Genomic DNA, 14,563 nt, shown 5'->3' with positions numbered 1-14,563 from the left:
CCTCTCTACACTTACAGTCTTTATTGGTCCCCGCGGAGGCATCCGGCTTCACTGTTCGTGTGTCTCAAGTCCCACGGGCTGTGAACTCCCGGTGGGGGAGACCATAATCTCTTCAGGGATCCCAGAGCATTTAGCACAGCACCTGTGCTTCGTCAGGGCACTCATGGGCTTTGCTGGCTGACTGATGCATGGAAGGGAAGAAGGGAGGAAAGAAGAAGGCCCTAGAGACACACGGTCCTGTGTGTGCGTCCCTGAGAGGCGCTGGTGGCTGAGCCTGCTGTTCGTCCATGGACAGAGGGACGGCAGCCCTTCCCCAGCACTGTCAGGCGGCCTGGTACTTAGGTGGAGCTCAGCGACTCAGTATGTGCACCCCTACCCCAGTCCTACCCTGACTGCTTCTCTGGGTCCCCCTCTTTTACTCCTCAAATCTCCACTCTTGGGGCACGCGTCCAATCCCCAAGGCCCCTGCCCCCTGCTGCATGGGTAGCTGGTATTATTACTCTTAGGGGTTAGAGGTGTTTCTGGGAAGGACAACAACCGCCCCTGGGCAACATACGAACACCCTTTGGGGTGCCAAGAAGTCATGGCCAAGGAAGCGTGGGCCTAGACAAGCAAGCTCCAGGCAAGATTTGTCCCCTCTCCCCTTAATAAGAGCCAATTAAATAAAGATATAGATTTAAAAAAAAAACAAAAACCTTCGCAGTCATCCTTGCATCAAGAGTTCCACTCACCGTCTAACACTGCATTAGGAAAAGTAACACTTGGAGCACTTCAAGGCAAGATGAGATAAGGGTCATCTAAACGTCAGTCCCATAGGACACAGGATTGCTGCTTTCTCCTAAGACTGTGCATGAGTGTGTCAGGAGAACGAGTGCCGTGACAGCTGCCACGTCCTGCTGCCCACAAAGTGCTGGGCACTTTTTCCTCACAACAACTCAGCCGGCTGGGTTGCCTTCCCACCATAACAAAGTAAAGAGGCTCAGAGAGGTTGGGTGTCTTAAAGGGTCACACAGCTGCTGAGAAGTAGAGCTGAGCTTCAAACCCAGGTGCATCTTGCTGCAAAGTCCAGGATCCTCACTCCATACAGAGGCAAAGGCAACCCAGCTTTGACCCATCTGACTGACAGTGAAACTGAGGCCAGGGCTGGTGATGTTGAGTGGGAGGTGACATATCCAAGGTCTTCTGGTAGGATAAGTGACTTCTCCCACCCGCCCTACCTTCATGACACCCTACCATGCTTCAGAGCTAGCCCTCACAATAAGCTCCTCTTAGAATCTTGAGATTTCAAGATTGTTACAGGATGCAGAGGTGCTTGGAAACCAAAAGAGGAAGTTCACTGGTGGGTAAGGACAGGTTGGAGTCTGTGCTGAGTCACAGAAACAGGTCAGCCCACCTCAGAACTGAAGTGTACAGTGTGATCAGTGGGCCCAACCACCTTAGACAGAGTGAATCCCAGCAAATCTGTGACACCATCCACTTCACTGAGCTATGGAATCTCCAGGCCATATGTGAAGCCATACACGGGACTGCGGCAGCCTCTGCCAGATGCCAGCACCCTCATTTCCAGCCATCTGTCAGGTCACCCGGACTCTGAACTAAAACCTCCAAGGGCAATGAGCTCACTACCACCAGGGGCTGCCTCACGGTCTCTGGATGCTTGTGCCCTGGAGCTGTTTTCTTAAGTGAACCAGTAGAAGATGCTATAAGCTTCACTATTCACAATAGCCAAGACACGGAAACAACCTAAATCTCCATCGACAGACAAACGGATAAAGAAGACATGGTGTATACATACAATGGGATATTACACAGCCATAAAAAAGAATGAAATAATGCCATTTGCAGCAACCTGGATGGACCTAGAGATTATCATACTAAGTGAAGTGAGTCAGAAAGAGAAGTACAAATATCATAGGATAGCACTTATATGTGGAATCTAAAATATGACACAAGGGGCTTCCCTGGTGGAGCAGTGGTTAAGAATCCGCCTGCCAATGCAGGGGACACGGGTTTGGGCCCTGGTCCGGGAAGGTCTCACATGCTGGGGAGCAACTAAGCCCGTGAGCCACAACTACCGAGCCTGTGTTCTAGAGCCTGTGAGCCACAACTGCTGAAGCCCACGCACCTAGAGCCCGTGCTCCGCAAGGAGAAGCCACTGCAATGAGAAGCCTGCGCACTGCAACAAAGAGTAGCCCCCGCTCGCTGCGACTAGAGAAAGCCCACGCACAGCAACAAAGACCCAATGCAGCCAAAAATAAATAAATTTATTAAAAAAATAAATAAAATAAAATATGACACAAATGAACTTATCTACAAAACAGACCCACAGACATAGAGAACAGACTTGTGGTTGCCAAGGGGGAGGAGGGCGGGGAGGGGATGAAGTGGGCGTTTGGGGTGAGCACATGCAAACTAGTATATAGAGAGTGGATAACAACAAGGTCCTACTGTAGAGCACAGGGAATTATAGTCAGTATTCTGTGATAAACCATAATGGGCAAGAAAATGAAAAAGAATGTATATATATGGATAACTGAATCACTTTGTTGTAGAGCAAAGATTAACGTTGTAAATCAACTATACGTGAATAAAACAAACTAAAAAATATGTTACAAGCTTAAGGGCTCGAGGTCAGGAAATGTGAGCTGAGCCCTTACTCTGCGCCAGGCACCTGCTGGGACCTGAGGGCAGAGTTGAGGTCAGTCCCAGTTTACCGTGAGGGCGCTGAGGAGAGAGATGCCACGCCCTCTACCTTTAAACACAGTGTCAGGAGCTGGGCTTACTGGTGGATTCAAACCCGTAAGGTGTGCACCGTTTGGATAAAAAGACAAGGGCTAAATGGAATGAAATGCCATAAGAAATTATGACATGGTATTCAAGGATAATGTAGATGTTTAGATCGGAGTGGCTAACAGGCTACTGGCAGACCTCTATTCTTTCACTGCTATTTTTTCTTATTCTTTCCTTAAGACTTGGCTCAAACATTACCACTTTCAGGAAGCCCTGGCTGGCCCCCAGGTTGGGTCAGTTGCCCCTTCCCTGTGTTCTCTCAGTACTGGGCATCCTTCTACTGGGGCTCTGACCACACAGGGATGTGAGTTTCTATATACATGACTCATGGCAGACCACAGACTCACCTGCATGAGATGACCCAGGACCCAGCTCAAGGCTGAACACATAACCCGTCCTCAACCACTGTTGATGAACTCAATCTAACCCTTCAATCTGCTTCCAATATTCATCCCAAGCTCCCGAGCCTGGGGTCATCTCCTCTGTCTGAGCAGCTAAAATGGGGGGTGGGGGCAGTGTGGCTGAGTTGGGGCACCAGAAAGGAAAGACAGTTTACTTACTCGGAGACCTTGCGAACCAGGAGGTCCATCCTTGCCTCCTGGACCCATCAGACCCTTTAGAAGGAGGAGAAAGGGGAAAAAACAAGAGAGACAGACCACGGTAAATACTGAGTAAAGACCACAGGATATACTTGGCCCTGTCACTCTCATTGGATAGGAGAATACCATCCCATTCCAGTGGGGAAACTGGGAGGTTGGAAGGGAAAAAAACATCCTATTCCCTCAAATCTACAACACTTAAAATATGTGCACCTATCTGATGTCATTAGGTGTGATTAACAACCAAGGTGTAGGCACCATCATTCATACTTTAAAGACGAGTACAGTAAGGACCACAGGCCTCGCATCACTGCTTTGTAAGAAGTGCACACAAAAGAGGTGCCTGGAATCCAAGTGTCTTTAGCTCTAAGCCTGGTGCCTTTGCCCCTGTATCTTGCTGGCTCGGCAAGAACTGGCTTGGGTTATCTGACTCTCCATCAACTGCGATATGCAAAATGACAGTCTGGATAAATAAATGAAACCATCTGAGAAAGATCAATTTCCACAAAGCAAAACACACAAAAAACAAAAAGCCAACTGGTGCGGAAAGAGGTCATGCTGACCTAAGTAAAATCCTGCCCGTTACACCTCGCTAGGTACCTGCTGCCTGACCTCAGACAAGTCACTGGGCATCTGTGGACCTCAGGTAGCTCATCTCCAGCGTGAGGACAATAAACTTTCCTCCCGAGTGGTTGTGAGGACCACGTGAAGAATGGGTACTAAAGCCCTGACAAAGCACCTCCTGACAGCACCTGCTTTATACCCAAATGTATTACTGAGGTCACCTAGAATACGGCATGAAACGGGAATGGGAAAATGAAAACTTCAGCTCTAACGGAGACTCTTATCACCAACTTTACGGGTGAATTTGGGCCAGAAATTCCCTCTCTGTGCTTCAGTTTCCTCATCTTCAATAGTATGATTATCATGCAAACAGCTACTACTGCCACAGTTTGCATAACTATTAAGTGATGGAATTGTATTTAGGTCTAAGGTCTTTTCCCTTAATAACACCATAAAGATGAGTACATGAATGTACAAACTGTAGTAATTAAAGGTTTAAATCTCCCTTCCTCATGAGGATTACTGCAGTGAGCTCAGGGCACACATCAAGGGAAGGAAGACCCTGCAGAAGTGAGTTTTCATTAAGCATCAAGAAATGTCTCACATTTGGTCTGCCCAGCTGGCCCTTCTTTATTACACTCAACCAAACATTGCTAAAACTACCAGAACCTGTTTCATCCTGGGGAAAGAATCAAAGATGCAAAAAGCCTCCTCAACAAGGATGGAGAATGCCGTACACTGTTTATATTTAGAGAATGGGATACATGTTCCTCTTTCTGGGATTGCTAAGCACAAACTCAAAATTTTCCATTCTCAACAGAAGTCACTGAAGCCAGATTCTCGATCTGATTCAATCCAAAGAATATTTAGGGAGCAACTGCTCTGAGGAAGGCCCTGGGCTAGGTGCTGCTGGGGATTCGAAAAAGACAGAAATAACAACTGATGTCAGTGTTGGGCTTAATAAGGCTTCACAGAGCAGTGCTTCCTACATCAACTCATTTAACCCTCACAGCACATTTACGTAGGAAATGATGTCGCTGACAATGATTTCCAACTTAGGAAAGCAGAAGAGGATAAGAGGGGTAGAGTTCAAAAACCCAAAGCTACTTGGTGGATGAACTGGGACATGAAACCAGATGCTCTGGCTCCTAACCCCAAGGGCCTTCCATGGCCACACTGCTCCTTATGAGCTCAGACTGCAATCAGGTCCCGCTCTGATGTCCCTCTTGAATATCCGTCATGGGGGTCCCTCCTTCATAAGCACGTATTAAGTTCCCACCATGTGATAAACTTGTGGATCTAGAGACAGGAGGGATATTGGCTGTGGCCTTAAGAACCTCACGCTCCTGGTCTCTCATCACTGCTCCCCACTTTTCACAAGGTCTTTAGGTAGGGTTTCTGAACTCCTCCCAAGGGAATTTCATCACCAACACCGTGCATTGTACTCAATCCCATTCTATCAAGAGTATCTAGCCCAGAGGACCTCTTCAGAACCCTGGACAGCTCCACTGGGCTGCAGGGTTGAGGTATTCTGGTGTTTGCAAGTACTGAGTTCAGGACCCTCTCCTTGTCCTATACAATGGGTCACAGGAATGACACATGCAGAGAATTCTCATTAATCATCTAGAGCTTCCAAGTGTCTACTCACAATTATTTCTTTTTCACACTCCTTTCACATGGATCAGTCCACGTGCTTTCATCCCTATATCTCCAGCCTTAATATTTCGATTGATATAAAATAAAGTATGTGACCACAAGTGCTTGAGGTTTCTTCCTTCTCTCCCTCCCTCATTTACCATAACAAAGTTTACATGAGGGGGAAGGACTGCCCATTATTACATCCCAGATCCCAGAGTGAGAGATCAAGAAGGCTGCCTCATGAATTAAGCAGGGCTGAGCACTCTTAGCTTCTTATCCCTTAGTGGGAGCCACTAAGTTAAAGTAATTCTCTCCTTTGTGCATCTGAGAGGAGATACTGCTGCACTGTGCACTCAGGAATGAAAAGCGCACGGACTAGTCTGTCAGACAGATCTGGGTTCAAAGCTCGGTTTTGCTTCTTAGCTGTATAACTTTGTGCAAGCTACTCAGTATCTCTGTACCAATGTCTTCATCGGTAAAAGCAGAAAAATAACAACTTCACCCTCGCAAACTTAATATGCAAATGTCTGCATGTAAAATATACTACAGTACAGATGGTCAGTACTTGCCAGTTATGCTCTGAAATATATGTGCATATATGCACGGAGAGCTAAATATCGACAGCACACTGCATTATCTACTTTAAATCTCTCAACAGTTGTAACAATGGCGGAGAGCTCCGGAAACCAAGCCTTGGAAAGGTTAAGCAAGGTATCTAAGGTTATAGAGACAGAAGGGAGCTTTTCTGACCTGAACTTTTCGATGTGAAATTGTTCTAATTATACTGGAATTAAAAACATTTTCTAAGTTTCTTCTAGTTTTGTCCCAGCAAAAACATATACATTTATCCTAATGAGGAATGGGCCTTATCATAAATCCAATTATAGATCTGATTTATGGACATTTCAAGATAAGAGTTGTTTTATTTCCTTCAGTAAAACAGTCACTTGAAAGAAGCAACAGCATGTTACCAGGAGGAGCAAAGGTCCAATCACTGACCTGTGGAATTTACTGTATTCTTATTAATTATCCTTAGTATCTGAACTCACATCAAAAATGATCACAGAGTCCCTTTGAATGGCCTCTTCCCAAATGGTTATTTACATATCATTAAATTCTTAACAGAGGGAGAAACCAAAGGCTGAAGTGTTCCAAACCACTGCAAAGTCAGTATTAATCAGAAACATGTGAAAAGCAAGTGTGCACTGGAGATGACTCAACTGGCATTGAAGTGTCCAATGTTTTTATTCCATTTTATCTGAAGGGAAACTGAAACCGCAGACTGAACACCAGAAACCCCAATCCTGGCATGTTTGGGACCGGGAGCCCTGAAGGCGGGCTGCCTGGGCTTCAAGTCCAGCTCCACACTTGCCCACTGCATGATCCGTGCCCAGTGATTTCAGTCTCCAAGGCCCAGTTTCCTCCTGTGCTAGATGCTGACAACAACCCCTATCACTCAGGGCGACGGGAGGAGCTTCTGAAATAACGCAGAGCTCGGAAGCGAGAATGGCTATGATTTTCCAGACCTAGAGGTGTGGACCCCGGGCTGGGGAGGGATGACTTACCGGAGCGCCTGGTGGCCCAGGAGGGCCCTGGTGACCTCGTGGTCCCGGGGCTCCCTGGTAACACAAGTCAAACCAGAATTAGTCATGACTCCCCGTCCTTATGCCCCGGGCCACCACCCATGACCCTTTGCTGACTTGGAGTTTTCTTCCCAAGTTCCCAAAGGGGACCCAGGGTGGGAGTCTGCATTCTTGGCAGAGTCAACTTGACCTGTCTCTGAAGGGCTCCACCTGAGCTCAGCAAGCAGTGTCACCCCGCGCCGGTGGCCTTCCTATTTCTGCCACCACCTAAAGCCCCACGATGGGAGGACCCACGTCCCTCTTACCTGCTCGCCCTTCAGGCCCTCTCTCTGCACCTGAGGGACAAACCAGACGTCAGCAAAGCCGGTGGCACTTTCTTAATAGCCCCCCTCGCTCCACTGCGCGGCGCGTAGGCGCACGGCATGCTGGGAAGCAGCAATTTCCGACTCGCCTCTGACTTTACCCCATTTTCAGCGGGCAAAGCCTTGTATCCAGCTCGTGTCATCAGAACAGTCCCGCCTCATTCTCAGAGGCAACAACTCTCCCAACTACACAGTCCTATCAGTATCTGAGTCCGTGATTCCAACCACTGGTGACTGCATCACTTACCACCGAGCCCGGTACCCCAGGAGGTCCTGCAGGCCCCATGGCACCCTGCGGAGAAACGACAAACGTTCCAACAGAGGGTACTTTGTTCCCTTTGTGCATATACATACACACACACACACGTGTGTGTGTACGTATATATATATACACTTCCTTTTTCAGATTCTTTTCCATTATAGGTTATTACAAGATATTGAATATAGCTGCCTGTGCTGTACAGTAGGCCCTGTTGTTTATACCTATTTTATAGATAGTAGTATGTATCTGTTAAGCGCAAACTCCTAATTTATCTCTCCCCCCTTTCCCCTTTGGTAACCATAAGCTTGTTTCCTGTATCCGTGAGTCAATTTCTGTTTTGTAAATAAGTTCATTTGTATCATTTTTTTTTAGATTCCACAAATATGTGGTATCATATGATATCTGTCTTTCTCTCTCTGACTTACTTCACTTAATATGATAATCTCCAGCAATCCCACTCCTGGGCATATATCCAGACCAAACTCTAATCCAAAAAGATACATGCGCCCCAATGTTTATAGCAGCGCTGTTTATAATAGCCAAGACATGGAAGCATCCTAATGTCCATCGACAGATGAATGGATAAGGAAGATGCGGCACATATACACAATGGAACATCACTCAGCCATAAAGAGAATGAAATAATGCCGTCTGCAGAACACGGACGGGCCTGGAGACGGTCATGTTAACAGAGGGTACTTTGTGACACCTGCTCCTGCGGGCTCCCACACCCCCAAGGCCCCTGCTTACCCATGCAAGTCCTCGGGACCACCTCCTTCTCTGTGCTCCAGCACACATGCCATCACGTGGGCTGGCTGACTTAACAATCTCAAGTGTTCTGTCTCATTCATATCTCTGCATCAAGGCTGTAGGCGCCTTGCTCTCACTTATGTACCCAGTGCCTAGATCTGGCTGGTGCTCTTCCCACCACTTTCCTGCTCAAGAGCATCCCTTGCTCCACTATCCAGTGAGCACCTGCCCGCAGCAGGCTCTGCACTACGCACATCGAGAGAGTGACTACACCCTATGGTGCGTCCTCTGTGCCCGGTCACGGGTTCAGCACATGGTCAGCGCTCAGTAAATACTTAGCAAGTAGTAACTACCACAGACGCTGTGATGAGGCCTGTCCATTTTCACCAGATCATGACGTACAGAAGTTTTGTTTTCTGCCTCCTTCTGCCTTACCGCCAGGCTCTGATGGCTGTGGCTAGGTCAGGTTTTCCAGAGCGTGGGCTACATCCTGGTTCTACATTGGGCATATCTGTCGACAGAAAAATCTTCACTGTTATTACCCTAGTGCCCTAGAGCTAAAACGAGGACACTGCTTGTAGCCAATGTTCCCACATGTAGCTTGGAGATATGACTGCATTTTCCCTAGAGGCTCGCTCAGGGAGCACAGGAAGCCTTGAAAAACTACTGTTTAATAAGTTGGCAAAGAGTAAATGAGTTGCTGGATAAATAGGAAAGCATCTATTAAACCCTAAGGCCGAGGAGTAAGAATGAAGGACTCAGGGCACGTCTGTCACCCTTCATTGCATTTGAGGTTCTATCTTACGGACAGGACCTGTTTCCTCTGACTGGTGAGGTCACAATTCTGATGGTCCCACTGCTTTCTTAGACTTGGAAAAACTCACATCTCTTTACATAGTATCAGGTGTTTTTCTAAAACCTCAATTAAGAATGTCTTTTTAAACAGACTATTTTTAGAGCAGTTTTTAGCCACACAGCAAAGGTGCGTGGCAAGTACAGAGTTAATGAGTGTGGGTTTTCCTTGCTGTACCTGCCTTTCTGTTTCTCACATGCAATAACCGGGTCCTGCCTCAGACACGTGTTTCCATTCTCGCTTTTCCTTTCCATGACGCCACCACCCACATACACACGGGTGCACACACATGCTCACACACGGCACTCTTTATCACCCTATATCCTCTCCACACACTTCCATGACCTGGACGCAAGCCCAGCTGCACGCAATCAGAACCCAGCTCGGGTGTGTCTTCTCCATTCCCCCATGAGCCTGCTTCAACTCTCCCAAGCAGAAGTCTTTTTTCCCTACACTCCCCCAAACCTTATTAATATTTTGCTAATATGATTGTTAGAAGACATTCTGAACTATGCTGTAATACTGTTGTGTGGCTGTCTTAAATGTACAAAATATAATATATATAAATATTGATACATATAAAATATATACATAAATATATATTACATATAAATGACAGAGAGAGCATTATGTGGCTGAATAATGAATCTTTTGAGGTTCATAACTGTATCTTTCTTCTTCTTTTTTTTTTTTTTTTTTTTGCGGTACGCGGGCCTCTCACTGCCGTGGCCTCTCCCGTTGCGGAGCACAGGCTCCGGACGCGCAGGCTCAGCGGCCATGGCTCACGGGCCCAGCCGCTCCGCGGCATGTGGGATCTTCCCGGACCTGGGCACGAACCCGTGTCCCCTACGTTGGCAGGCGAACTCTCAACCACTGCGCCACCAGGGAAGCCCTCTTTCTTCTTTTATTTACACCCTGCCTCATTGTTACGTTTATTTGTATTGTCTTCATTGTTGCATTTCTCATCATCATTACACCACAAAAGTGCATTTCAATGATAGCTATGAAATCAATTAATCAACGCACGTTTTCTCACTTGCACAGGTAATGTTACAGACTATGAGATCAAATGTATTAAACCATTATTAAGGAAAACTAAGATCCTATAGTCCATCCATAAGAACTGTGTATGTATAGCTAATAGTTATCGGATCCTTTTTAAACGCCTGGCCTTGTTCCAAGGACTTGACATGAAGTAAATCTTTTCCTCTCAGATACTACCCTACCTTAGAGATGAGGACACTGAAAAAGCTAGTCCGTCCTTGAATCACTTTCTTTCCACTACGAGGGTGTCATGTTTTTCAAAGATCTATTTTATCCCTTGGGGGAGTCAGCCTCCAAGATGGCCCCTGCCTCCTGGGATTCACATCCTGTGCGGGACCACGCTGTACCACTGCTCATCTATGTGGCCAGTAACGCACAGCAGAAGTCATAGGTACTGCTGCAGGATGAGGTTCTAAAACATGACTGTGGATTCCCCCTGCCAAACCCCAGTCTCGGAGAGCTCACAACGCACTCTAGGGAAGTGATTTCCACTTCTGTGAGCAGCCCTAGGGAGAGGACCGTGTAATGAGGCCAATGGCCACCAAGGAACTGGGGCTTCCAACCACCCTGTGAGTGAGCTTGGAAGTGGATTCTTCAGATGACATAACTACACCCCGGCGACAGCTCGGCCTCCTGGGAGGCCCTGAGCCACAGGAGCCCAGCCGTGCCGCTCCTAGGTTCCTGACCGTCAGAAGCTGGGCGAGACCACACTTCCCAGGTTCAGGGTGATTTGTTATGCGGCAGAAGATAACTAATGTAACCATGGAGTCAATCCATTAAAACTCTTAATACAGAATAGGTAGAGCATCCCCCGATACTGAGGTCTGTGGTGCATCATCGTACGGGCAGGTAGATCTCTACACCTTGGTCTGTAGCCACTGTGGCGTCTTGAACAAGCCAGCCTACTTCTCTGGGCCTCTGTTTTCTCATCTGTAAAGTTAGGGGGGTTAAAAGGTCAGCTCTATGGTCCCAATGACTTTCTCAAATTGTAAAGCAGCTAAGATTTGTCCCAGTGATGTTCTCTCAGAATGAGCTAAGACGCATTCTATCACCTGAGAACCACTGGTTTCTCGACTCTTCCACTGAATGCCCCATTTCATACCGTGACCCTTGACCGCGTCTTCCCATTTCTGCTGCATTCATCATAACAAGCAATGTACAACTCAGCTGCTTACCAATCAGGAGGGGCCACGCACCTCTGTAAATCAAGTGGAAGGCTGGAATTTATAACGCACACGCACACACACACACAGTACTGGGAAAGAGTTGTCACCTGGATCCAAACTTTAGGACACATTCCCTCTTCAGGACTTGAAATAAACTATTTATTTTAGGATTTAGCATCCCCTGTCAAGGAACTGCAAGAATACATTAAAACCCTGACACTAGGATAACATAACAATGTAAATCTCAACTCTAAAAATACTTCGAGAGAGAATAATTAACTCAGCTAGAATTGAAGCCCAAGTGAGCAAGTTTGAAAGAGATCAATACTCTCCAGCCACCTTTCCTAAACAGAGGCTTTTTTAGCTTGTATATCTTTTTATTTATTTATAACTATAACCTGTCTGCTTCGGTAAAGAGTCAGAGAGCAGCCTTTTTCTTTCCCTTTGTTTTCAGCATGTGCCGAGCGAGAACTCGTCTGGATAGGGCAGTGACCTTCACCTGAACCCTGCAGTGTGATGCTGAGAAGCGCGGCATCCCTGGTCTCACCCTCCTTGGTTTAGCTGGATTTCTCCTGCTCCCCCCCAACCTCTCTCCTAGCTGCTCTCAGACCCAGAGTCTGATGTATCTCCTAAGGGCCTAAGATCTGGAAGAAAATCTTTCTCTTGTACTCAAATGCAGGGCTCTATTTCATGACTCCTCCCACTATAATCCAGAACACAGCACACCTTCTTAGTTTCCCTCTGTGACCCTGAACGCCTGGGAAGGTTATTACCTTCATACGGTTTCACCGCACTTCACAGTTTACAAAGAAATTTTACATGCAGTTCTTTCTGTTGAGATAAAGAAATCCTAAGCGCAAATTCAGTGAGTTAAGCCTTGCTGTGAAAAAGCTCTAAAACAGATGACCAGCAGGGTGAGATAAAACCTTCTTTTATTTATGAAATATCTAGCACATTTTCAGGAGTATAATTCTGGTTTAAAAAAAAAACAACAACTAAATGTTGCAGAGAAGAGAGAAGGAGAAAAGGAGAGAGGAAAAGGCGTCTGTGCGGTTTCCTTCTGCGCTTGTTCATATTCTGCGTTAGAACAAAAAGCCTTTTAAGGGCAGCACGATATTTTAACATGTCCGGATGTTATAGAATAGGGATTTCTGTTTGTTTTTTAAATAGATTTTTATTCCTAAAAGTAGAAAAACATGTTTCAGTACAATAACCAGAAATTTCTTGTAGGCTGAGTTCTAATGCCTGACTCACCACCTTTGTCTGCACTCTGTTCCCAGAACTCCAGCCTGGGCCCTCCAACACACACCCCCCAGGCCCTGATTCATTCAGCTCACACACCTGCTTGTCAAGAGCCATCTGTCACCCCAGGGCCTGGCTTACCTTTTCTCCCTGGGGCCCTGGCACGCCAGGAGGGCCGGGTCTTCCCTGGAGGAAAGAAGGAAAGGGAGGCCATCAGGGGCAGCAGTGGAGAAGGAAGAGGCTGAGGCCACTGCACCTCCAAATCTGTACCTGGCCTTTTCCCCAGAAGGCACAGGGCCCCTTTGACAAGGTTTCCCAGACTGCACTTATTGCTAGAAAGTTCTTCCTCAACTAACCCAATGCCACCTCCATGTGGTCCCCTTTGGACTCATAGACGCATCTTCCCACGCCATCCTACACTTGCCTTTATTTTCCACTTAACAGTGTATCTCAGAGAATATCACATCAGGACATTAGAAGCTCTGTTAATTTCCACATTAATTTTATATTATTCTCCTGTATCTATTGATGAGCATTAGGGCTGTTAGTAACCTTTTACTCTCGGGGACAGGGCTGCACTGAATACAGCACCTTGAACACGTGCGCGTCGCCCATGGCCTTTACGTTAATGATCACGTGTCGTACTGCGGAGGTGAGAATGGATTTAACGTGGTGTGTTCTCTGGAATCCCTCCACTCTGGCGTGGAGGAGTCCACGTGTGGCCGTAAGCTGGGGGCTGGTTGCTAACCCTCCTGGAACCCCCAGCCGAGTAGGACAAAGGCCACAGCCCCCAGGCCCTACGAGTTCTGCACAGGCCCCAGTCCCGTCCGGCCCCCGGAGCCAATGCCTGCCTACCTGCTCTCCAGTGTCCCCGTGCTTCCCGGGGAATCCATCCAGGCCTCTCTCCCCCTGGCAAAAGAAGGAAAGAGAAGAAATGAACAACAGAGGGACATCCCCGGGGTCAATGTCATAAAAGAGGAAAGGCAAGCAAAGGCCCTTAGCTCCCGAGCATGCTCTGTTCTCCACGAGGCACCAGGAGAGCCAAACACACACACACAGCAGCCGAGAGTTTATGTGTATTGGGGGTCAAAGAGCATAAGTTAAAGGTCAGGGAAACCACATTCCCATCTCTGCTTCTCATCTAAATCTGTGACCAAGTGAAGACCACACAGCCTCTTTGAACCACACAGACTCCTTATCTCATGGGTCTACATGGGGGTCAAAAAAAATAATAAATGCACGGGGCTTGTAACGCAGCTCATAAAACTGTGGACACATTTAACACATCATTCATCCACCCAGGAAGTGTGTATAAACGTCCACTGTTCGCAGTGCATGGTACAGACCTAAGAGTTAATTTGCTGGAGCACAGTGGGCTACCATCCACACAACCTCCACCCATCAGCTTATGTTCACACAGGTGTGAATCTCTTATTAGCTCTGGAATCTTGGGCAACTTGCTTCACCTCTCTGAGACGTTTCTGTTGACTGTGTTTCCTGGGGATGAAAATTATCCCTTCTTTGAAAGACACGGAGACTAAGGAGTGAGGTGACTCACCTAAAGCGCGTGCTTATGACGGCCACTGGGTAAGTACCAGTGCTCCCCTCCAAGCCATGCCTGTGGTGCTGGTGTGTTCCCCTCATGGCTGACTCGCCGGGTCCAGTGTCCTTCTCCCAGCTGGGCCCTAAGAGCTCGGCTGATGGAGAGAG

At 47.3% G+C, this 14,563-nt stretch overlaps 1 protein-coding gene across 1 annotated transcript in view; it reads right to left on the bottom strand.

Annotated features, from left to right (window-relative positions):
- Nucleotides 1-14,563, bottom strand: part of COL22A1 (collagen type XXII alpha 1 chain) — a 233,432-nt gene that overhangs the window by 122,717 nt on the left and 96,152 nt on the right. Inside the window, exons 16-21 of the mRNA XM_022555244.2 lie at nt 13,709-13,762; nt 12,995-13,039; nt 7,784-7,828; nt 7,480-7,509; nt 7,157-7,210; nt 3,351-3,404 (exon numbers count right to left, since the gene is read on the bottom strand). Of these exons, the coding sequence (XP_022410952.1) occupies nt 3,351-3,404; nt 7,157-7,210; nt 7,480-7,509; nt 7,784-7,828; nt 12,995-13,039; nt 13,709-13,762 (282 nt within the window). The remainder of the gene's footprint in view (nt 1-3,350; nt 3,405-7,156; nt 7,211-7,479; nt 7,510-7,783; nt 7,829-12,994; nt 13,040-13,708; nt 13,763-14,563) is intronic.

The sequence above is a fragment of the Delphinapterus leucas genome, chromosome 17 (assembly GCF_059928025.1).
Source record: "Delphinapterus leucas isolate spDelLeu-1000000601 "Yukka" chromosome 17, BTC_Dleu_Yukka2, whole genome shotgun sequence".
In the NCBI taxonomy this organism is placed as follows: Eukaryota; Metazoa; Chordata; class Mammalia; order Artiodactyla; family Monodontidae; genus Delphinapterus; species Delphinapterus leucas.
Note: the sequence above shows the minus strand (reverse complement) of the source record. Positions and strands in the feature narration are given on the sequence as shown.